Source organism: Balaenoptera ricei, chromosome 3, assembly GCF_028023285.1.
Source record: "Balaenoptera ricei isolate mBalRic1 chromosome 3, mBalRic1.hap2, whole genome shotgun sequence".
Taxonomy (NCBI): Eukaryota; Metazoa; Chordata; class Mammalia; order Artiodactyla; family Balaenopteridae; genus Balaenoptera; species Balaenoptera ricei.
In genome coordinates, this window is record NC_082641.1 from 75,831,127 (window position 1) to 75,854,317 (window position 23,191).

General features: G+C 49.6%; 1 protein-coding gene and 1 long non-coding RNA gene across 2 annotated transcripts in view; both read left to right on the plus strand.

The window, feature by feature from the left end:
• The first annotated feature begins 365 nt into the window (after window positions 1-365).
• Window positions 366-10,243, plus strand: NR2F1 (nuclear receptor subfamily 2 group F member 1). The gene is made up of 3 exons (XM_059916765.1): window positions 366-1,131; window positions 3,583-4,110; window positions 9,195-10,243. The coding sequence occupies exons 1-3, from the start codon at window positions 672-674 to the stop codon at window positions 9,473-9,475; spliced, it is 1,269 nt and encodes a 422-aa protein (XP_059772748.1). The 5' UTR covers window positions 366-671; the 3' UTR covers window positions 9,476-10,243.
• A 5,879-nt stretch (window positions 10,244-16,122) lies between these two features.
• LOC132362380 (uncharacterized) overlaps window positions 16,123-23,191 on the plus strand; it is a 52,644-nt gene continuing 45,575 nt past the window's right edge. Inside the window, exon 1 of the long non-coding RNA XR_009502348.1 lies at window positions 16,123-16,275. This is a non-coding gene — a long non-coding RNA (uncharacterized LOC132362380). The remainder of the gene's footprint in view (window positions 16,276-23,191) is intronic.

A 23,191-nucleotide genomic window follows, 5' to 3' on the forward strand; every position in this document is an offset into this window, starting at 1 on the left:
GCTCTGCCGGCGCACAGCGCGTAGCCCCAGTGGCCGGCGGGCGGGCGGGCGGGCGCCCGGCGCGGGTGAGCGAGTGTGTGTGCGAGTGTGTGTGTGCGCGGGGGTGCGGGCAAGGCGGAGGGTGAGTGTGTGCGCGCGCCGTGGCCCATGCCCGCCGCCCCCGGCGCTGCGCCCCGCGCCGCTACCGGCTGCCGCCTGTGCCATTTCTGATTTTGCAACTTGGTGAAGAAGAAAAAAGCGAGAGAAGGGAGCTTGCTCGCTGGGGGGGGGTGGGGAGGGGGGGGAAGGAGAGCGTGGCCCCCCCAGGATCGGAGCGCGGGGGGAGCGGGCGAGGGGAGCAGGGGTGTTGGGGGGGGAGCCTGAGAGCCTGGGGGGGCTGCAAAAAGAGAGAAAGAAAACAGCAGGAACCACAACAAAACGCCAGCCGGGCGGGCGGGCGCGCAGCAGCAGCGGGGCGGCCGAGGCAGTAGCGGCGGCAGCGGCGGCGGCGGCGGAGGCAGCGGCTGGTGCCCGGCTCGGGCTCGGCTCCCGCGACCCCGGGGCGCCGGGCGGGCCCCCCGCCCCCTCCCCCTCCCCCCTTCCCCTTCCCCTTCCCCTCCCAGCGCGCCCGCGCGCCCCGCGGCCCTCGGCGAGCAGCTCGGCTCCCCCCAGCGCTCCCCGGGCCCAAAGATATGGCAATGGTAGTTAGCAGCTGGCGAGATCCGCAGGACGACGTGGCCGGGGGCAACCCCGGCGGCCCCAACCCCGCAGCGCAGGCGGCCCGCGGCGGCGGCGGCGCCGGCGAGCAGCAGCAGCAGGCGGGCTCGGGCGCGCCGCACACGCCGCAGACCCCGGGCCAGCCCGGAGCGCCCGCCACCCCCGGCACGGCAGGGGACAAGGGCCAGGGCCCGCCCGGCTCGGGCCAGAGCCAGCAGCACATCGAGTGCGTGGTGTGCGGGGACAAGTCGAGCGGCAAGCACTACGGCCAGTTCACCTGCGAGGGCTGCAAAAGTTTCTTCAAGAGGAGCGTCCGCAGGAACTTAACTTACACATGCCGTGCCAACAGGAACTGTCCCATCGACCAGCACCACCGCAACCAGTGCCAATACTGCCGCCTCAAGAAGTGCCTCAAAGTGGGCATGAGGCGGGAAGGTGAATATTTATTCTGTGCTTCTTTCCCTGAGCTTCGCCCGCCTCCCCGGCCCTCTTTCTTTCTCTCTCGCGGGGGTGGCTGCTGTATGGGGCTGGGGTTCCTGCGGTCCCGGCCCGTCCCAGCTTCCCCTGTCCCCGCTACCTTCCTCCCCCGGCGTCTCCCGCCGCCCCCCCCCCAACACCCAGCTCGCTGCCGCTGCCTCCCCCTCCTGGCCTGCGCTCCTCTCCCCGGCTCCTCCACCCCACCCTCTGCCTGCTCAGGATTTTGTCCCTGGGATCGTAAGCTGTGGCTTAAAATCCCCTCCCTCTGTCTTGGATGTGCTCGGTGCGTGTCTCTTTCCCGCGTGTGCGTGAGGATGCTTGGGGCTGGGCTGGCATGAACTTGGGGAGGGGTGCTTATTTCCCCCGGAAAACTCTGTTTCTGTGTTTTTTCATTCCACTTTCCCCTCCACCTCTTCATGCCCTTTATTTAAAATGGGGGAGGGCTGGAGACTGGAGTACTCTGAACCATAGATTCATTACTGCATCATCCTTTTGGAAGCTTAGCTTGGAAAAAGAGGAGTGAGATTTATTGCACTTGTAGGTCTAATTAGGGGGGAAGGGGGGCTTCTGGCCTGTTCACTGGTTCCCTCTCCTCTTCACCGAGCTGGGGCCGCCTCCTCCAGAGCTGTGGCCTTGTTTTCACCCCTCTACTTTCAAAGGAAAGTTTGTGACTGAACCGTGCTTTCATAGTTGTGTCATTTTTTTTTTAAAGCATGATACTCGTTTTATTTCTTCATCAAACTCCACCCTCTGCTTAAATACTGCATACAAATTACAATTTACAGCGGCATTTACCGATCCTTCTGACTTGGCTATAATGCATAGACTGCAGCTGGCATGAGCTTCCACATCATTTAATCCCTGTGTTGTATGGCTTTGGTTTCTTTTAACACAACTTTTGATGTTGTATTTAGATATGCTTCATGTTCATGTGGCAAGAGATGCAGCACTTTTCTTATAAATATATCTAGCCATTTACAATTAAAGTTTATCTCCTGACAATCATTAAAGATGTCTTATAGTCAAATTAGTGAACCAGTCAATTTTATAGAATGCAGATTACTCCTTCTTGTAATTGACTTTAAAATTGTATTTTATATGCCACAAGAAAAGAAATTGAATTCCTTCAGATCTCAAGGAGCAGGCAAATATGACGACTTCATTTCTAGCTCCAGGGAGATTTTATAGGCATCTGAAAAACAAAAAACAAAACAAAACAAAAAAACTTTGAATTGTACTCTCATTTAATTGAAAAATAACTGCCAAGTTCAAAACTATAATTAGAAAAAAGTATTGTAGCCATTATGTTTCAAGAACTTAAATTGCATTGAGGCTTGCATTAAAATTAGAATCAATGCAAACTTAAGAAAATAGTGTATAACCTGAAGTAAGATAGCTACGTGTACATGGACATATCTATATTAATTTGCTGGGGGGAGAGTTCAGTAGCCCTAACTTTTCCTAAAGTTGTCTTTGTTTACATGGCAATTTAAAACGCTGGCACTGTTGAAGTAAAACATACACATTAAAAAAAAAAAAAAAACTTTGGTCAGCTTTAAGAACTCAAAGCATGCTTACGTTTTGCATTCAGATGGTTAATGAATCCAGTGTTTTTGCAGTTGCAAGCTCGTGCATTCACTGGGCAAAAGCTGGCTGCAGGTTGCAGTGGCACCGCGCAGGACAGACATTAATTATATTTTCCACTTTTTTCAATAATGTTTGGCTACTGTAAGTTCAACTTTTTTCTTGATTTTTTTTCAATTTTTTGTTGCTTTTAACGGTGAGAACCTTGTGTGGGGCGATGGGGAGGAGGGGATAGGGGAGGGGTGCAGGATACTTGTTTTCTCTTCAAAAGTTGTAAGTGGTTAGTAGGGTATGTAACTTGTATCTATTTTAAGGATAATTCCGTAGCATTTTTAGAGAATATGGAAACATTTTGAGCAAAACCAGCTTGCTTGCAAATGAAGAGGCAGCTAGGCATTTGCCTAGAACCACAACCTTTCTCTGGTTTCGCCTGTTTTTGTTTTTGTTTTACCCTGATTTGGTTCCTTCTGGAGGGGTGAGTGGGATTTCATTAATCTGCGTGTGACTTGCTGGTGGTCGAGGGGCTGGGTGGCATTTTCTTGGCCTTACGGGGCTGGGGGCCCGTAAGTCAGGCCTAGTTCTGGCAGGGCTGGGGTGGCCAGGGGCGCAGGAGACGGCTGGGCATACCGAGCCGCGGAGCTGGAGGGCTTCACCCCAGATTGCCTCCGGGTGTGGGCTGTGAGTGAGAGCGAGCGCCAAAGGAGATGCTCCGGGCGCTTGTGGCTGCGGGAAGAACCTCCGCATTGTGTCGGGTGCGCTGCGGCACGGGATGTTCGCAAGCACCCTGGATGCACATTGCCTCTTTTCTCTCTTTCTTTTCGTCAGCGGTTCAGCGAGGAAGAATGCCTCCAACTCAACCCAATCCAGGCCAGTACGCACTCACCAACGGGGACCCCCTCAACGGCCACTGCTACCTGTCCGGCTACATCTCGCTGCTGCTGCGCGCGGAGCCCTACCCCACGTCGCGCTACGGCAGCCAATGCATGCAGCCCAACAACATCATGGGCATCGAGAACATCTGCGAGCTGGCCGCGCGCCTGCTCTTCAGCGCCGTCGAGTGGGCCCGCAACATCCCCTTCTTCCCGGATCTGCAGATCACCGACCAGGTGTCCCTGCTACGCCTGACCTGGAGCGAGCTGTTCGTGCTCAACGCAGCCCAGTGCTCCATGCCGCTGCACGTGGCGCCGCTGCTGGCCGCCGCCGGCCTGCACGCCTCGCCCATGTCCGCCGACCGCGTCGTGGCCTTCATGGACCACATCCGCATCTTCCAGGAGCAGGTGGAGAAGCTCAAGGCGTTGCACGTCGACTCGGCCGAGTACAGCTGCCTCAAAGCCATCGTGCTGTTCACGTCAGGTGAGGCTGCGGCCGCTGGGAGGGCAGGCCGCGCCGGGAGCGCCCGCAGGCCCCGCTCCGCTCGGGCCCGGCCTCCTGCGCCGCGCCGCCGCGCCCGCCGCGGCCGGGCCCTCGCCGGACCTCGGGCCTGGCCGGGGACCTGCGGCCCCCGCGCGGGGAAGCGGCCGGCGGCGCCGCTGCCATCTTGGGAGCGCCGCGGTGCGGGCGCTGAGGCGGCGCGGGCGCGGGCGGCTAGGTGGCCCGGCCTGGCGGCCTGGAGCCCCGCGCGGGGCCGCGGCGGCGGCGGCGGGCGCGTGTCTGGCGGGGGGTGGGGCGGGGAGGCGGTGCCGTGGATCCGTCTGGCTGCGCGTGTGTGCGGTGTGCATGTGTGTGCGATGTGCGTGTGCGTGTGTGCCGGAGCTCAGCGTTTCTGGGGGAGGAGAGGGAAGGAAGAGAACGTGGGAATGTGGCTTTCTCCTCTGTGTGGCACGCTCCCTGGCTGAGTTTCCCGACACAGTGAGACACAGAGAGGGAGAAAGAGAAGAATACGGGCAAATAAATCATAAATAATCCCGCTTTATTGCATCCTGATTTTCCCTTATCGGAAACCATTCATGTTTGCAGTTGCTGAGGTTATTGAGGGTCGTAAAAAACGGATTCGATCTAAACAAGAAAGATGAAAAACAAAAGCAATACGGTAGAACCCGCAAGTATGGGAGGATTCCCGCCCCGGAGATAAATCTCATAGCCACGCAAAACGCACGAACATTGGAAATTTAACAGAGTGCCTTAAAAATATCAAATTAAATGTAGGCAGTGGTAACATGCATGTTAACAATTTCTCTTATGATAGATGGTTCAAATTAACTTCCAGGAAAGTGCATTAATGTTGCCTTTGAAGGCTCTGGTCCGAGCCTCTGAGAACACTGCCTCCCTTTTATTATTGTAACCTGCAAGAGGGAAACATATAAACACCCAGGACAGCAGGTAATGGGGGGAAATATAAACAAAGCCAGAAAGGACGCTGGTGGGGAACAGAGCTGCTCAGACTGGGTCTCGGGCCTTGCCCACTGTGAGTAGGGTTAGCTGCCGGTTTACCACCATTATTGGCGCTATTGTTTTTAATTCCTCCATTCGGAGAACAAATAAACCATCCTAATAAATCTATCCTAGAGGCAGGACCTCCAAAGGCCAAATTAAAACCACTCTTGAGCAGAGACGGCAAAACCCCTTTCCCAAGGCCTTGTTGAACAGTAAGCAGTGGTATAATCTATCAATATTCCCTGGCTTTCATGCGTGAAGAATCATATTTACATTGTATTAAAATGACTCTTAAATTTGCACAATATTGTAATGTAGCAAATGTAGTATTAATATCGATCTGAACAGCAGATAATTTATTTAGACAAGAGCATCTCATTTGTATGCAGGGTGGCCTGAGCTGTGGACTTGGACTGCCCCCCTTTTACTTTCAGTGCAAATGCAGGTCTGCTAGTGGGAGAGGGAGTTATTCTTTGCAAGAGGATAAAGTGCGAACCTTAAAACAAATGGAAGATTTATTGAATAGCCTCCTCGGTGTTTGAATGCATTTTATCTTAATAAGTCTTCTTGATGGAAACGTGTTTTTCAAAAGTGACAAAGAGCCTGGGAAGCAGCGACCCGGCTGCTTTAGCTCTGGCAGGCCTGGGGCCTGTCTGGCTCTCCACTCCCCAGCTCTTTAGCCAAATTAATCAGGAAGCAAGCCAGTGTCAGGGAAGCTGGGGTTTTAAAATCTCATCCAGTGAGGTGTCTTGAAGCAGAAATGTGACTTGGAGCTGGACAGAGGTCTTCTCAAGAAAAGTCTCCCTCCCTTTTTCCTTGTCCCCCCCCCCCTAAGGTTCTTTGAACCCCCTTGACTTTTCTGATCTCCTGCCCTTTCCCAGAGAGAGGCAAGGGCTGTGCAGGCTGTAGGGAAGACTGTGGAATTATTCATGCTTTCCTTTCAACTTTCCATCCTAAAATGTCCCTGTGAAAAGTGTCCCTTTAAAAAAAAGTTTTCACAAAGATATTTCTTAAACCAAGTCTTCAAGGTGTAAGGGAGGCCGAGAAGTGAACAATAACATTATTTTGTTGGAAAAATTGCAAGAAGAATATCTGAAAATGGAAATAGAGCTGTCAGTAGTAATTCACCCCCCTCCTCCATACAACACATTTCCACTTTTGACTAAACTTGTTTTGATTGCTAGCCAGAAGGGAATTCATGGGAAGCCTTCTCAAAGTCATCCAACTTTTAAGCAAACTTTGAATGATGGAAAAGACAGTTTTAGACATATTGTCCAACGAGGTTTACTCCGGATAAGTATTTGAAGCTGGCACGGGGGTTCCCTGTGGTGGTTTTCACATTTGGCCTCCGGATGGTATGTTTAATCCTTAATATTCTGGACAGCATCCAAGGACTAGGTCATGACCTGAACTTACTTTTTAAAAAAATTCATTAATTCATACACCTAAATATTCTCTCAGATAAATGAGACTTTCCCCGAAAGGAGCCATCTAGTTAACATAAATACGAGAAATCCATTTTCAGCACAATAATAACTTTGATTTCTAGTTATGGCAGCTGATTACATCTATATTTCCTGAACACTAAACTCTTCTGAATGCACAACATGAAATACATTCTCTGCACTACAAAGGCTAAGCTGGGAGGGCCTGAGCGGTAATGGTTATTTATTTACATAATTTCTTTTCCATATACTGTAGAAGAAATATTGAGGGTTCCCACATTGACACTACCATATAAAAAGCGAGACATGGATTTTGCACGTTCTGCCTCCTTTTCTTCTCTGGGTATAACTCATGGAGTGTAAATATGTACTGCATCACACCCCCTGCTCACCTAGTTTTGCTACCACAACCAGACGATTGATCTGAGAGCTCATACTGTCAGTCCACAGTTGGGGGAATTCTGTTGCAGAAATATCCAGAGTAGGAATGAATATCTAGAGTGGGAAGCCAGGCCCAAATTAGGGCTCCTGCCCGAGGGAGGCCACAGGGCTGGCCGGCTGGCACTTTGCAGCAGGGCCCAGCTACAGGCAATCTGCCTTCAAAGGAGGAAAGAACTCGATGCAGCCAACACAGGGCCCAGGCATGCCTTTCCTGGGCTTCTCTCCCTTGGAGTAGCCTAGCTGGGGGAAGGGTAGTGACCTTGCACCCTGGGGGCCCGAAGTGTAAATATCAGATAAATATTTTACAAACCTGAGGAGATTCCATATGGGTCTTTTTAAAAACCTGCTGGGGTATCAGTGGGTCCCTTTCATACTGCATTCTCTGAGGCTGAGAGGGATCCTGTGGCAGAAGGGGCAGATAATGCATGTCAAGCAAGATATATGTAAATAAGAGTCTGCATGGTGGTCATTCAGCAGGACCAGGTTAGGAAGCAAAGCCAAGGGCAGACCCTCAGGGTCCCCTCTCTAAGCATCGAAGCCCCAAACTGTTCCTGCCCTCATTCTGCTAGCCATAAAATCTCACTGACTTCCCAGGTCAGGCTAGTGTGGATGCACCCAAATGGCTGGCTAGAGTAATTAGACATCTGAGAGGAACCCAATCTGGATCTGGGGTCAAAGGAGACCTGCCTCAGAAGTTCTTGAATTATCACTAGTTTTATTTGTATTTTTGCTCAAGGCCATAGCCTTGTAGATGAAGGTGTTAGAATGCTTTACAAATCCCAGTTCCTGAAACAGAGACATAAAGCTCAGAAACTCAGCAGATCCAGGTTTCGCTTTGAATCATTTGCTGTGTCTTCTTAGGGTCACACTTGCCCATTCACAATTATACAATGTCCTTTTGGGGGCATTGCCATGCATGAATTTCTTTCCAGATCTATATATTAGCAAACTCTGCCTTTGATCTCTAGTCAACCTCCTGACTGGCTAAGGGCTCCTCTGTGATCTTCCTGTTTTTTAAATATTTATTATTAATACAGGAAACAACATGGGTGTTTGAACTAAGAGAGGAAGCCTTCACTTCATTCCTCTGATTCCACCTTCCCCTCCATTTGCTTGCCTCTAGTTAGTTGATACAGTATAAACTGCCGTCTTGAAATATTTTTAGTAGACCAAGAAGAGCCCTTGGTTGATGTGAGATTAAACACACAGGTTTGGAGATGTTTCCTTGTGTATAGGTCCTGCCACAGGAAGCCTATCTCCCCAAATCCCCCCTCAACTCCCCACCTCCCAGTTCTGAAGCAGAAGCAGCAGCTGCCTCCAGGCCAGCTTTGTGTCTGATCGCTGAAGTTGTCTCCTTGCTGCAGCCTGGAGTAACTGAGCCATATTCCTTCTGATTATCATACAGCTTACAGAGATGTGACCAATTTTCAATTACGTGATCTAAGGCACAGATAGAAGTGTTCACCCTCACTGAGGATTTGCTGTAGAGTTCTTGCTTGCATAGAGAGTGGATCGCAAATCCTGTATTGCCAAAGCATGAGCTTGATCTGATGCCAGGCACTGCCAGCCTATGATTTCTTACCCCCTCGCATGTGTCTATTCACTATACAATCTAGGTTCTCCTTGAGGTTTCTCCTTGGGGTCATTTAGGTTTGAGAGGGGGACTCCAAGAAGCATTTTAGAACTGCCTCCAGGCTGCATATTTGTTCAGGGCTCCTGAACACCCCAAAACCAGGGGCAAAAGGGGCAGAAATCCTCCCTTTAATGAGCACAACGGAAAAGACGCTCCCCTGAAGGTGGAGGACAGGTTGCTGTGTACAGCCAACATGGCTCCAGCATCGTACATTATTTAATCCAAAGGTGAAAGAGGAGAAACAAAGGGACTGGAGAGGTTGCTGCCTCTTCAAGTGTGTGCCTGTCTCTCCAGCTCCCCAGGCCTGGTGGGAGTTTGATTTATTTTTATTTGTGTTGGGGGCCGGGGGAAGGAAATAGTGAAGAAGGAGTAGGGAGGCATGGCGGGGAGGATTTCTTTTCTTCTTCCTTCTATTTCTATTTTTTCCCCTTTGCTCCATAAAAGAAAAAAAAAAATGAACGGCTTGCTGTTTGTGACTTTGCTGTCCGCTGACCTAACCGTGTGCCCCCTCCCCTTGTCTCTCCTTCCTGTGGCTGCTTGGGCAGATGCCTGTGGCCTGTCGGATGCCGCCCACATCGAGAGCCTGCAGGAGAAGTCGCAGTGCGCGCTGGAGGAGTACGTGAGGAGCCAGTACCCTAACCAGCCCAGCCGCTTCGGCAAACTGCTCCTACGACTGCCCTCGCTGCGCACCGTATCCTCCTCGGTCATCGAGCAGCTCTTCTTCGTCCGTTTGGTAGGTAAAACCCCCATCGAAACTCTCATCCGCGATATGTTACTGTCTGGGAGCAGCTTCAACTGGCCTTACATGTCTATCCAGTGCTCCTAGACCTTGGGCGCTTCCCACCTGCCCCCACCCCCTAGAGACTCACAGGACCGGCGGGGGGCCGTGGACTCCAATGCCGCGGGGACACCAGGCGGCCGATGCAGGGTGCGGTGGGCCGGGCAGCGGGGAGGAGGGCCAGGGCGACAGGAGCAGCCCACCGTGCAGAAATGCAACCCGAGCTGCAAACCAGGAGAAAAAGAGACTCTTTTTAGTGTCAGATCTGTGGACACGTTGGAAAGGAAAGGAAAAAGACCTTGTGTCTGATGAGAAAAAGAAAAAAATTTGGAAGAGAGGACCATGAAAATTTTAATAAAACAGAAGGAGACTAACGGACCTTCCAGGATTTATTGTGGACAGATGTGGATATATTCTGTACAGAAAACAACACACATGGAAGTGGACCGAATCCTATGTAGAAACACACACACACACACACACACACACACATTGTTATTCATTTTGTAAAATACTAGTCTTTATTTTCATTTTTTTGTAAAATTTAAACATCGTATGCACATAAAAAAGAAACAAGAATTAGGGGAAAATAACATTTTCCAAATAATTATAAAAAAATTGTCCTGTGTCTATGTATCTATATCTGTTTTGTATTTTTTTCTGGTTCCAAACCAGATTTCCTGTGATTCTATACTAATAATTTTTGATATAACCCTTTGCTTCTTATAATGAGTGCGATATATGTTGTCGAGGCTGTTCTTCAAGAATTAAAATTGAAGTGAAAATTTAAACAAAAAATAAAAGAATTTAGCAAAACCCACGTGTCTGGTTGCTTGACAGATGTCATCAGTGCAAGAGAACCCTCCAATTAATTTCCACTCCAATTATTATTAGAATGGCGGGGCGAGGGGGGAAACTTTTAAGGTCCATTACCAAGTTGGCTAGATTTATTTCCTAAAAGCAAGCAGCTGCTTTGGTTTTGTAAATGCGGAAGGCCAGTCTCTGCGTGGGACAGAGTGGGCGGGGGGTGGGGGGTGTCAGGGCACTTCGGTGCCGGCAGCAGCCATTGTGACCTTGTAGGTGGTGGGCAGCCAGCACGCAGCTGGTCAGGAGGCTGGGGCAGGCCCGGTCCCTCGGGGTCGAGTCTCTGCGCTGCCTGCTTCAGTATCAGCAGGTGGGAACTTGCCTGGCTGGAGAGGATGGAGCCCTGACAGTGGGGGGTTCAGCATGGAGAGGGCCACTCTGACACCTCTGCGTCTCGCCTGTGACTGGAGGGTCAGCCTCTTCCCAGCTCTGGGAGAGAGATCTGGGGATTCAGCTGCGAGCCCTGGCTTTGCTCCTCCTGTGGTCCGCTATATCTGGCTACGGTTTGCCCTTCACTCCAGACCCTGTCACAGGGGTTTCCCTGGAGGGCCCTCTAGCTCTGTGGGGCATCTGGAAAGGTCCCCCTGTGGCACTTAGGAGTATGGACCTGGAACCTGGGAATCCAGGAGCTGGGCTGGAGCAGATTCTTTCCAGAAGCGGTGTTTGAGTCTTAGTGGCCCTTTCAGGGCAGCAACCTCCTGCTGAGGCCTCTCCTTGGGTGTGTGTGTGGGTCTGCTCTCTGTAACAGCTTTCGGAGCATGAATGTTTTATAGGATCCGAGTTGGCACTGTGAGAACACATATTGCCAAGGGAGCTTTTTCTTAACATATTAATAAATCCAGGTCTTTTAAAATAACACCTCTTCACCTCTTCCCTCACCTTCTCCCCCAGCCCCAAACAGGCACGGATGAGGCAAGAGCTTTACTTTCTGAAGTCAGTGGCAAAGTTTTGCTCTCAGTTTGCCGTCTAGAAGTCTCCAGGTGGCGTCACCCCTTTAAAAATGCGTGAACAAGCTCCAATCCACCTAAGGTTTTAATATTCCGGGGGCAGAGCAGCCCGGCAATGCCACCGCTTTCTGTGAAGAAGCCCCTGCAGGTCCGCCTGGGGACTGGCCCGAGCCCTAGGGCAGCTAGACGGATAGGGTATGTGGGGTGTGGAGCTCCTGAGGCCCTCTTCCCTTCCAGCAGGTCCCACCCGGCCCTGGGCCTCATCCTTTGCACCATACCCAGGGGCAATGGTTTTGGGTCTAGGCTGACTTCTTTGCAGGTTGGGCACCCAAGGCAGGAGGAGCGTGGGAAGAACTCGTATTTAACCACTGACCGCCCCCCAGGAAGTCTCAGGGAGCCTTCCCGGGAGTGTGGGGATTAGGGTGGGCTGGGCTGCTGCGGGGGTCTGCTGAGGGGAGCCGAGCTGCCTCCAAGCACTCACCGATCTTTCCTGCCTTTCTTGAAATGAGATGTAAATATATTCATTACAGTGTGATCCCTCTGATGAAAACAGATAAACATTTTCGTAGGTCAGAAACGTATTTTTCAATTAATTTCAATATGGAGGCCCAAGCGTAAGGCACCCAAAGTGGGACTGGCCAGGAAGCCGAGGCCCAGGGTGTAGGAAGCACTTGTTCCAGGGTTCAGAGTTGACAGTGCTAACTTGGCTCTTGCTCGACGGCCTACAGCCTGGGGAATCCCAGTGACCTTTCTAAGCCTGGGCCGAAGCTGGGGGGGTGACCAGCACAGCATAGGAAGAAGAGCAGGCCTTCCTATGGCCTCACAGACTCCCTCACAGGTTTGGTCTAGGAACCAGGAGGCCCTGGGGACGAGCAAGAGGTGCTCAGAGGCCATTTCTGGGATCTGCGGGCAGTGGGTTTCTCCTCCGCTGTCTCCTTGGTGGCTGGGGTAGTCTCCGCCTGCATTAAACACAGAGAGACAGTCATCTTCAGAGCTCTCTGTCTCAGCCAGAGAGATGGAGCCTTCCCAGGGACTCAGGGGCCATGTGGGCGCCCCTGCAGAGCAGGACAGGCTGTCCGCAACCCGCGGCTTTCCATTCTCGGAGCGCGCAGTTGGGCCCCATGAATCTGCTCGCGCTAAGGGAAGGTTTGCGAACTGAGACAGGCATCTAAGCCACTGGGTGAGGCTTCCGACAAACAGGAAGCGTCGTCTCCGCTCCCGGCCATCTAAAATCTCCTCGGCCGGGCTGACCAGTGGCCGTGGCGGGGGAGCTAAGGGCCGAGCGGCCCGGGGGCCCCTCGCAGTGTGGAGCAACAGCCCGCTAGAGGCCGGGGTGCCCCCCTCAGGATCCTGTGCCACCTCAGACCCTTGGAGCCGCTGGGCAGAAGGCCACGTGGAGCAGGTGGGAGTCTCCTCTGCCTGGGTGGCCGCCCGGAGGCCCCTGAGCAGTGAGCCGCCTTCGAGCCAAGCGCCAGGGGGAGCCCTGGAACCCAGGTGTGAGGCCGCAGGCAGGTGTAGTCCAGAAAGTCCGCTGGAGGACTCAGGAGAGTGGGGCTGGGCGAACTGGGCGGGGTAGAACCGACGGGCCCCCCCCAGGGTCAGAGGAAACCCATGTTAACAGTTGGAGAGTGTCCCACGCAAGGTGACTTCCCTCTGGAAATTACCTGTGACATATGAAAGTCAAACGTTGAGAATTTTAGGGGCTTTGAAGTCGGTTTAAACTACTTTAGCCACACACTTTGCTGAAAGCATCAAAAAAAGCTGTCTTGGGACTTGCTCTCCTCCGGGAATTTCTAGGGAATATAGCTGCGCCTCATCTGCCGCGGAGGGACACGGACTGGCGCAAAGGACTTAAAATATGACCTTTGCCCCGATACGCACATCCCAACCTGCGGCCAGGCCTGGCGGAAGCCCGGGGTGGGGATCGGCCTCCCTCCCGGCCACCAGGACCACCTTGGGCTTCCGGAACTCTGCGCCTCGGTCGGTTCAGGCTCTTGGTCGCTGGCTGCCGCAAAGGGTCTCCGTCAGCTCCTGGAAGCCCCTCCGCCCAGCTTTGCGCTCAGGGGCGCTGGGGATCTGGAGGCCCCTGCACCCAAGCCTACCTGAGCCCGTCTGCTTGGAGTGTGCAAAAGTTTATTTTTAAAAAATCCTCCTTCTCCTCCTCCGCTCGTAGGCAGTCCTTGTATCTCCTACAGTGGCAGAATCACCTCGTAAGCTCCTCGTTTCCTCAGAACAAATCACCTGAATGTCTCTGCGATGGGAAACTGTGAAGGAGCGTGGGGAGGGGATTCAGGGAAACACAAGTGGGAACTAATAAAACTCTTGTTAGAGGGCCTGCTCAGGATTCGTGGCGTCACTGGGCCTTTTACTTGGAAAGCCAAAGAGTTGTATTCCTAAATGAGTTAAAGACCCATTTACCTCTGTCGTGTTCTATTCATCAAGCCACAAGTTGAGAGTTCCTAACATGAAACTATTTGTTTGCTTACACAACCAGCTGGGCGCAATTTCACGTCTGAGATATCTATCTGAAAGCGCCTCTCATTTATTATCTCTCCTTGTCAGCGAATCCATTTTCCAGCTCTCCCTCCCCCCCCCCCTTTGGACTTTTTATTTATTTATGGTGGGACTTCTTTGCCTGGGAGAACCTGGGTCTGGAAGGCTCCCAGGGGAGCAGCCGCTCCCTACGCGGTTTCCGCTGCGCCCAGGGTGCGTGGACCAGGAGCCGGTGGAGATGAGCTCGCCGCCACCGCTGACCTCCGGCGGCCGGCAGGCCAGGGTGTGGGGCGGGCAGCGGGTGGGCCCGGCCGGATACTGCTGAGCTGCCTTTCTCCCTAGATGTCCTCCCTGCTAGCTCTCCCAGAGTAAGCCACAACCACCTGTGCGAGGAGGGGGTGGGAGGAGGCCGGGAGGGGAGCTCAGGAGCCTCTCCCCGAGTTGGGGGGCCGAGATACGGATTTGAGAGATGCTTTCACAAAGCCTCACCTAGTCCCGCGGGGCCAATCTCTTCTCCTGGGCCGGAGCGCAGAGTGAGTAACCAAGATGTAAATAGTTGTGTGATGGGTTGGGGGAGGGGGCAGCGCATTTATTGTGTGCGCTGAGGGGAGAAGGCTGCACGTGGTTTCAATTTTGAAGCACAAAGAAATAACGTGCAATGCAGAAAATAGGTTTATGAATGTAATTGGGAGGAAAGAAAACAACACGGTGCAAGGTTGCACACTCGATTGGCCACCCCTCGCCTTCTCTTCCACCCCAATTTTGAGAAATCCGGATCATGTGAATAGAGTAGGTCTAGGCAGTTGGATCGGGCTGACAAGGGAACCCCTGATGGAGGTCACAGTGATGGGTGGATAATGTGTCTATCCATCTCCAAGTCTGCTAAGGCCTCCTCCAACCAAGCTGATTGAAAGAGATCAAATCCCCCCCCCCAGTCCAACGTATAAAATAGCCCCAGTTGTAAAGATGGAAAGGAGAAGGGGTGTCTGTAAGGGAGGGGAGGGAGAAAAAGAGAGAGAGCGAGGGATTTCTTTAAGACAGACCAGGCTGGTCTCCGCAAGCTATCCTATTGTGTTGATTTAGGAAGACATTTGCTGTATATAACGCTTAAGGCTGAAAATATCATTGCGCAGCCGGATAAATAAAGCGTTGGCCCAACGGTGGGGTCAGCGATCGATCTCTGGGCTCAGAGGAAAAAGGAGAGAGACAGGGTCGTGCGCAAGCCTCTGTCTGTGTGCTTGTCAGTCGGCATGCATGAGCCTGAGCGTGTGTGAACGTCAGGGTGTACGAGAGAGAACCGAGTCTTCAGCTGGCCAAGAGGCTCATTAGCATTCCTAACCCATGGACCTGCACTGACAACTAACAGAGATATCCCGCTCACCACCAGGCCTCCTCTCCTTTTGTCTTCAGATCTGGAGGAGAAAAAGATTTCTCGGTGGAAGCTGAAGCCTGAACTTCCATGTGGTTGTTGGAGATTCTGGGTATAAAAAAAAAAAAAAAAAAAAAAAAAAAAGGACGTGCCAGGATCTCACCTGATCTTTTACTCTGCTTTTAAAAACTTCCCTCCTAAAAAAAGAAACTTTTTTTGCTTTTCTCTCTCAAAGTGTAATATGCTTGTTGAAACTCCAAGCTTAAATGAGACAGAAAATCCTCTGAAAATATTTTGCCTTTTCTCCTTGTTGACACGCAGAGAGGTGGATGTTTATATGTTTGGCTCACATACACATGTAAAGCCGGTACTTTTAGTTAAGGATTTCTAGAATATAGCAACCAGGGGTTGTTTGAGCTTTTTATTTCTCTTCTTTCTTTGCCTTGCTTTTGTTTTTTGTTACGATAAAATTCCTTTTATTTTCTATAATAAACGCCCTGCTTATTACTTTATCACTCTGTTGTTTAAATAAACTACATCTTTCAAAATTAAAGGATCTAGGTTTGTATTAACCACCAGAAATAAGCAGGTTTAGAGACCTCCACTATTCTAAGAAACATTTTAAAATAGTATTCATTCATGCAATTTTAATCACCTTACACCTATCTGGGGGAAAATGTCCTTTCACCATATCTCACAGGGATAAATGTGTATCCACTTTGCTCTCCTAGATCCTGTGCCTTGATCACCATCAAACGAGGCAGATAGTTTTACATTGGAGTGTACAAATTATCCCATGTTGACAGATGTTTGTCACTTAGTAACTTCTTTCCAAGTTTTTCCCCCTCCCCTAAGCCTTCTTTCTAGCTTGCTTTGTTGTTTTAAAATATGCATGTCTCTCACTGGAATGCCAGTCACGAGTGCAAACTTTGTGTCCAACCTCCCACATGAAATGATCCTTTTAGAGGGAACTCGATATGTCTCAATCTGCACTTAACTCAAAGCCTCTGAGTACGGGCCACTCACTCACTGGTCCTGGCTCCTAAATAACTCAGCAGAAACGAGTTTCCAACTAAAAATCCCCTCGAATGTCTCCCAGGGAAGAAATATAGCTCCTATAATTAAAGGAGGCAACGGCCAGAGGGGGAATGCAGCCGGCAGCCAAAAAAAAAAAAGTAAGAGTTTTATTTATTTGCTGATTGAACTTGTGTTGTCATGACCAGCAGGTTTATCCACACTGGAAGTGCTGGAGGTTTGTACTGTGTGTGCACAAGAGGGAGCGGGGGAGAGGAAGGGGAAGGGAAGGATGACATGGAATAGGAAGAATGAAAGTGAGAAGGACAACTTTGGGAAAGAGAAAATGATCTGTGGGACAATGTAGAGAAATTTCTTTGCACAGGATTTGAGTAAAAACTTGTAGTGAGGAATATGGGAGGGGGGGTGCTCAGAGGAGATGAGGGGGTAATTATAGTAAATTCTTGAATGCAGGGTATCATCAGGAAAAGGAGGACTCTCTACTGTTTTCCCTAGAAAAGTAATGTGACAGCAGGAAAATTATTAGCTGTGCCGTGTGTGGCGGTTTGGGTATGTGGGGGGTGGAATTATGAAGAGAGGAACCAGAGGGAAGGGAAGAAGTTCCAGGACTCCAAGCAGAAGTGTCAGGGAGCCAGAAGCCCTCCACCCCCCTTGGCAAAAGTTGCCTAGTAGGTGTGGATGTGAAATCTTCTCTAGAAGACATCATCTTTGCATCTTATTTTAATTAGTTTCATCTATTTGAGCTGATTCTGGCGTTAGAATCGCTTACAGGATGATTCAGCTCATGAGATGAAGAACACCTCGCAATTCCTTCTACCACCCCCCAAAAGCTTCAAAACAGAAGGACTACTCAGTCTGGGCAGCTCATTTCTATTAAAAAGGCAAAACTTTAGCACTGATGAAAAACAGATGAATTTTTTCTTCCTCTCTCTGAAACAGTTACTCTCTTTTACTGATGTGAAGTGACGTCAGCAATGCTTGTCCTATCCCCTTGGAGAGAAGGGAGAGAGGAGGAGGGGATGGAAGGAGGGAGCTGGGAGAAAGAGCTAGAGAAAAAGAGAGAAAGCAAACCGAGGGGAAGAGGGGAAAGGGACAGGGGTGGGGAGGAGAGAATGGGAATGAATAGTCTACACTTTCTGGCCAAAATTCCACAAACAGTGGGCAAAACAATGCTTTAGAAGCCGGTGATTGATAAGACACCTTTCTCTACTCTCCCTCGATCTGCATATTCTAACATATGGAAAGCTTACAGGCCCTGTGCACTTATAGAAGCCGATAATGCATTAGCTCTCAGCAATATTTACAGCACCACTTTTAATACACACCAGATGGTTCGCGACTGTGCCGCCTCAGCCAGCTCGCTCCTCGATTTCACTCGGCGGCACTTTGTTGCAATTACGCTCCACGCTGAGACCAATTTTATTGGTGACCTATTTTTCATATTTGCAGCATTTTATGTTAAAAAACCTCGTCTCTGGCCTTTTTGTAAAGGGCAGCGCTCAGGAAGGGAGAGCTTAGGAGGACGGCGGGGCTGTCTAGGTGGATATTAATATTTATCATGATGTTACATACCTCGGGTTTAAGTGAGTAAACCGGATAGACATAAGTACTCGGGTCATTATGTTTGTTCACTCACCCCCTGTTTGTCAGACCCCCACGGACTGTCTACACGGCGCGCTCGCTTCAGAGTCAATACATCCGACCATAAATATTGTATTCCATTAATTATCACGCCACTGGCTTAGCCTGGGCGCCGGCGTCCTCGAGCGACGCAGGGCAAATGAGGACGCTTCCTGAGCAGATTTCTAGGCTGGGAACCCCGCTGAAATTTCCGCAGTGCCTGGGAATTCCTAGAGCCGGAGCGCCCGGCTCAACTCGGGCTGGGCCTGGGGCCGGCTGGCGGGGGAGGGGGTGAGGCGGGCGGAGGCCTGACGCCGCCAGGAGCGCTCAGTACCTGTTATCTTGCGTCGCAGAAGGCCACAGGGAGAATCCCATTTGGCACGCCGGGAAAGGCTTTCAACTTTATCTCCCGTCATGTAAATATCCCCGAGTGCCCGACTGAGGGACTTTGTTTTGCATCGAACAATATAAATATCCTCTTTGCTGCAACGCAGGTGTGCGCTTCCTAACCGAACTTTTTTTTTTTTTCTCCCTCGTTTATAGTAACTCTTTATACCCTCCTCCCCTGGTTTTCAAAAAAAAAAAAAAAAAAAATCACAGATGTTTACTTTATTGATATAACCTATACCACGGTTAGGCTGAGGATAATATGCCTCAACTAACAGTCATTTAGCAAATAATAGAGGCGTTCTGGATGCTTTCCAACGTTACACATGTAGTTGGTCATAAAATGATACGTGAAAAAATTAACATCTGCTTTCCTAAAATAAAGTGTGCCAAGTAGCTTTTTATGAATGCTTTCCTCATTTTAAAAAGAAATATGGAGAAATAAACTGGCACCCAGATGTATAGCATATTTATAATGGTTTTAGGATTTAAAGGTAGCGTATTCATCGCACAAGCCATTTAAAAACTGACGGTTTAAAAGCTACTTAACCCCAGACATCTTCGAATCCTTAAGAGTCTTCCAAATTGTATTATTTAAAGAGGAATTTACTGTAATTTAATTGTGTATCAAGGCAGAACTACGTGCAAGTCGGGGCACTGCGGCCTGAGCTCAACAGAAATTCCAACTCGCCTTTTATTTACCTAATTTCTCAGCAAGGTTCCCAGGCCCTTAAGAAGGCAGAGCTGGAAAGTTTAGTTGGGCTCTTTTTTGTTGTTGTTTAATTCCACTATTAGGAAATGAGGCCTACCTTTGAATTATTTCATTAGGATTTGGCCTTTTGGGGGAAGGGGTGGGAACCATAATCATTAGTGGCTTTTTATTATTTCTACAATAAATGGCTAGATTCTTTGTTGAATAAGCTGCTTGAATGTTTTGCAGATGTTCCACTTAGACCAAATCTGACCCCCTATTTCCTCCCCAATAAGTCGCATAAACTCTCCCTCCACTGCCTTTACTCGAGAGCATGCTCCCCCATCCTGGCAAGTTTATAAGTGTCGAGCATATTCTTATGAAATTTCCACCTAACTGCACACACACAGACACAAATACATTTACACACACACACTCCCACCCACTGAGCCTCTGAGCGTGGCAGAGGGTAAGAGAAGAGAAAAAAAGACAGGAAACTGGTGAGGCGGAATGGAAAGGAGGAGGGAAGTCAGCGCAGTGGTTACACTCCTATGAGGAGTGAGCCCTCCCTGGGCCCCTCACCCCCCTTTGTGCCTTGGGTTTGAAACACGGGGGGTGGCCCAGGTCCGTTTCCCCCAAAGTGCAGGGAATCTCGATTTGCCCAGCGTTTGGGGCGTCCGCTCAAGGTGTTTCGGGCCCGTCCCGGCGAGCTGAGGCCGAGCCGGGCCAGCCCCGCGGTCATCCCGGAGCATCCCTCCCGCGGCACCGCCCAGCCGCCGCGGCCGCGCGTGGGCACCGAGGCCGAACAAAGGGCTCCGTGGGGCGTGGGGCGCGGGCATGTGACAGGCCCGGGCGCCGCGTCGCGAGCCCCCGCTGGGAGGGGCGGCCGACCCGGGGGTGCCGGGTGGCTTCTTGACATAAAAAGCGCTGCGGGCCTCGCGCTGGCTGCGCCGGGCCGCGCGCCGCCGGGATGAGAAGTACTTGTCTGGCTCCGCGCTGGAGAAGCCGCACGTCTCATCTCTCCAGCTCTTGCTTGAAAAGCACTCGGAAGAAACTGTGTGCGCGGGGAGGGCCTCGGGGTGGGCCGGGGCCAGGCTGCGAGGCTGAGGGGGACCGGCCTGGGGGTGGATGGGGAGGAGGTGGAAGAAGTAGCTCCTTTCTGAGTGACAGGACTCCTTTTCAAAGAGCAAATGGGGAGGGGCGGGTGGGGAGAAGCTCCTCTTATGCACGGGAGAATTTTCAAGGTTTCGAAGTCACTCCCCCTCCCCTCCCTTTAAAGACAGAGATCTCTCTTTTTTCTCTTCTTTTCTTTCCTTTCCTTTTTCTTTCTTTCTTTTTAAGGTAGGAAGTGCGTGTGCCAACGTGTCTTGGTGTATTTCAGGAGAAAGAATGATCCATTAAACTTTAAAAAATCTTCTTGAGTTGGTAAAAATTATTGAAAACATTTTAACGTGTTTTTGTGGACTCACTGACCAGAGTGGATAAGTCAAGCTCTCAGACAGAGGTCTTTAGTTAAAGATGATATGTTTGTTAGGGAAAGAAAGTTTCCCCTCACCCCAATAACAAAACCTATCACAGCTTTACTTCTTACTAGAAAAGAGTGTGTCCTTTTTTGAACAGCTCTGAGGTGTCAGATGCCTCTGAGAAATCAGGTTGGGCGAGTAAAGCTCATCACGCACGCGCCGATTTTTAAAGCCTGCCTGGATTTATAACTTAACCTTAGAAACACGTTTATTATCTCCATTCTCAACCTCAGGTTTAAAAAAAAAGTAGTGTTGGAGGACCATGCCTTATAGAGGAGAAAACCTTCTTTTAAAAAAAGATTTAAACCCACAGTACCAGTTGTTTGTTGTTGTTATCATGATTATGATGGTTATTATGTCATCCCTCCTTTTTGCACTTGATCTGATGAGAGAACTTTTTAAAAGAGTGTGAAATGAAGGACACAAAGACAGTATATTAATGAAAAGAAGAAAGTGGCCCTTTTAATGAGAACTAAAGAAAACCCAAATGTAGATGAAGTGTACCGTAAAAGCTGCTTCAAAGTCCATCTTAATTCCCTTGGGCTCAGTCATCACAAACATGTGATAATTGGGAGTCCTGCATGGAGGTAAGGCAGCCATGGGGTGGGGATCATGCGATGCACCTCCCTGCCCTCTAGTTCCAAATACATTTTAACCAAGAACTTGGAGACCTTACAGAACCCAGGTTTGGCTACTTAACTTTCAAATGCTATTTGCCCATTAAAGTAATTTTTTCCTTCTTGAGTAACTGTGCTCACGAAGGGAGCTTCATCCTCTACCCCACCTCACCCCTCAGCAGGTTGGAATATGCTGGGCCATATTCTAGGTTTTGACTATTATTTCGTGATCAGCTCTGTTTCATTTTCTACTTATTTTCGGACCTCAGCCTTTCTGGATCACAAAAGTCCCCACAAGCAACACAGCAATAAATCTGAACAAAAATAAGACAGATTTCCTCATCGATGTGTAATAAAGTTAAAGGACATTGTTTTGTCAGACAAGCGCTAAGTAGAAAATAAATCTCAGAGTCTGGGGAAACAAAACGGAGCGCTGCTGGCATGTGTGTAAATTTACTTTTAAAAGCAATAAATCAATGTTAAATTAAACAGCTGGGTACCCTGTCTAGGAGAAGGTTCCGTGTTTAAGGAGACCTTGATGGGAGAAATGTGCTATTTAATCAGACACCAATAACAAAAAAAGTTAAATTTTTATTGTGATCCAAGGCAAGACTGGCCTGGGAATGTCTCTGAACTTCAGAGAGGAAGAGGGGAAGAAGAAGCAGTGTGAATTGTATCTACAGTTTCTATCTTCAGATCTTGACATATGTTTTCAGGCATAAGGAGACGAGGAGGTTTCATAGAAATGTTTTAGATGTTTTGTAAATTGTAGCTTAAGCTCCTTATTGGCTTAGGTTTGTTGGGTGGGTTATGATCTTTGTGGGATTTTTCTTCCTGTAACTACTATAACCTGTGGAGATGTTTTACTGAGCATGTTGAGCATATTCTTATCTAACACTTCCTTGATTCTCAATGTGATTGTTTTGCACAGTAAATAGCAGAGTAGAAAATAAAGAGAATTGTTATTTCATATCTATTATGTCTTGCCTTTTTTCACTGAGAAGCAAACCTGAGATTGGAGTAGCAGTTAAAACTCAACTGGAATATTTTAATGTTCATTTTTCTAAGGTTTTTTGTTTGTTTGGTTGGTTGGTTTATTTTTACAAAACACTTAATTGGGAAAATTTGTATGTGTGGGGTTGAGGCAGGGGACAGAACAATAGAAAACCCAAGCTCTGGCTCCGTATTCTAAGAACAATGTGAATCGATGAGTTATTATAAAGGCAATATTCAATAGCAGGAGATTAGGAGTAGTTTAAGGCTAACATGCACATACACGGATTCCCCCACCACCAATCTTAAAGTGAAATTCCAGAAAGAATCAACAGAAGTACTTTAGAAAGCAGACATGAGATGAACCCCTTAGTCTTTTGCATTCAGATCAACTAGTTTAAAAGAAAAATGCGGGATTCTTGCCTATACAGAAACCAGCAAATTGTTCTTTACTTTCTTCATATCACAATCTCAGAAGCTGTGTTTTGTTAGCCAAGTTCCACAGAATATTCATATAATTAGGTAACATCATTCAAAACTAAAAGATGGGGAAAGTGCTGTTTTCCCCCTCAAGCTACAAACTAACAGGGATATTTGGCAGCATCTTGGCTACCTTTGACTTTTCTTCAGCCAAAGGAAATATCAAAGACCCGGTTGCCTGGAGAAGAATAAAGTTATGTTATTTATATCTTGAAGGCTGCATTCAGTTTCCATGACCAGTCGTGGCTTGTTAAGGAAATCCGTGTCTTATGCCACTCAGAGATGGCTCGAATTGCCTGTCAGGAGACGTCTGGGCAGCCTTGTAAACTCAGGATGACTTCCCAAATCCTGCTAGGATTTCCCAGCGATGTGCTTTCCTCTGTGCTGAAGCCCTGGGAGTCATGTCGGCCCAAGGTGAGCCTTTCAGGTACCGCTCTTTGTCCCCATCTGGAGAGGAAGGTGCAGAATTAGTTAGATGCTGCGCTGGTTTTGGAGGTGGGGATGGGGGGAACGGAAAGGCCGCCTGTTCTAATTAAAGACAATGAGCAACCCTGTGAGGAGCTGCCCTTTAGCCTTAGCCTGAGGCAGAAAGGGTCTGTCTCGCCTCAGTCGTTAAGTCTGTTTGAGCTGGCTTGTGGGCCGAAGAGCAGAAACCTGCAGGTAGCGCTGGGCTCAGGTGAGACTGGGCCAGTGGTTACGTCACCCCGAGTGCATCTTTACCTCCCAATTCCCTAGTCGCTCTGTG

What these genes read in the sequence shown, in the direction of transcription:
- NR2F1 (XM_059916765.1), top strand. Translation starts at nt 672, where the DNA reads ATGGCAATGGTAGTTAGCAGCTGGCGAGATCCGCAGGACGACGTGGCC. An exon ending in AGTGGGCATGAGGCGGGAAG is followed by an intron (nt 1,132 to 3,582) that starts GTGAATATTTAT and finishes TCTTTTCGTCAG; the next exon opens with CGGTTCAGCGAGGAAGAATG. An exon ending in CATCGTGCTGTTCACGTCAG is followed by an intron (nt 4,111 to 9,194) that starts GTGAGGCTGCGG and finishes CTGCTTGGGCAG; the next exon opens with ATGCCTGTGGCCTGTCGGAT.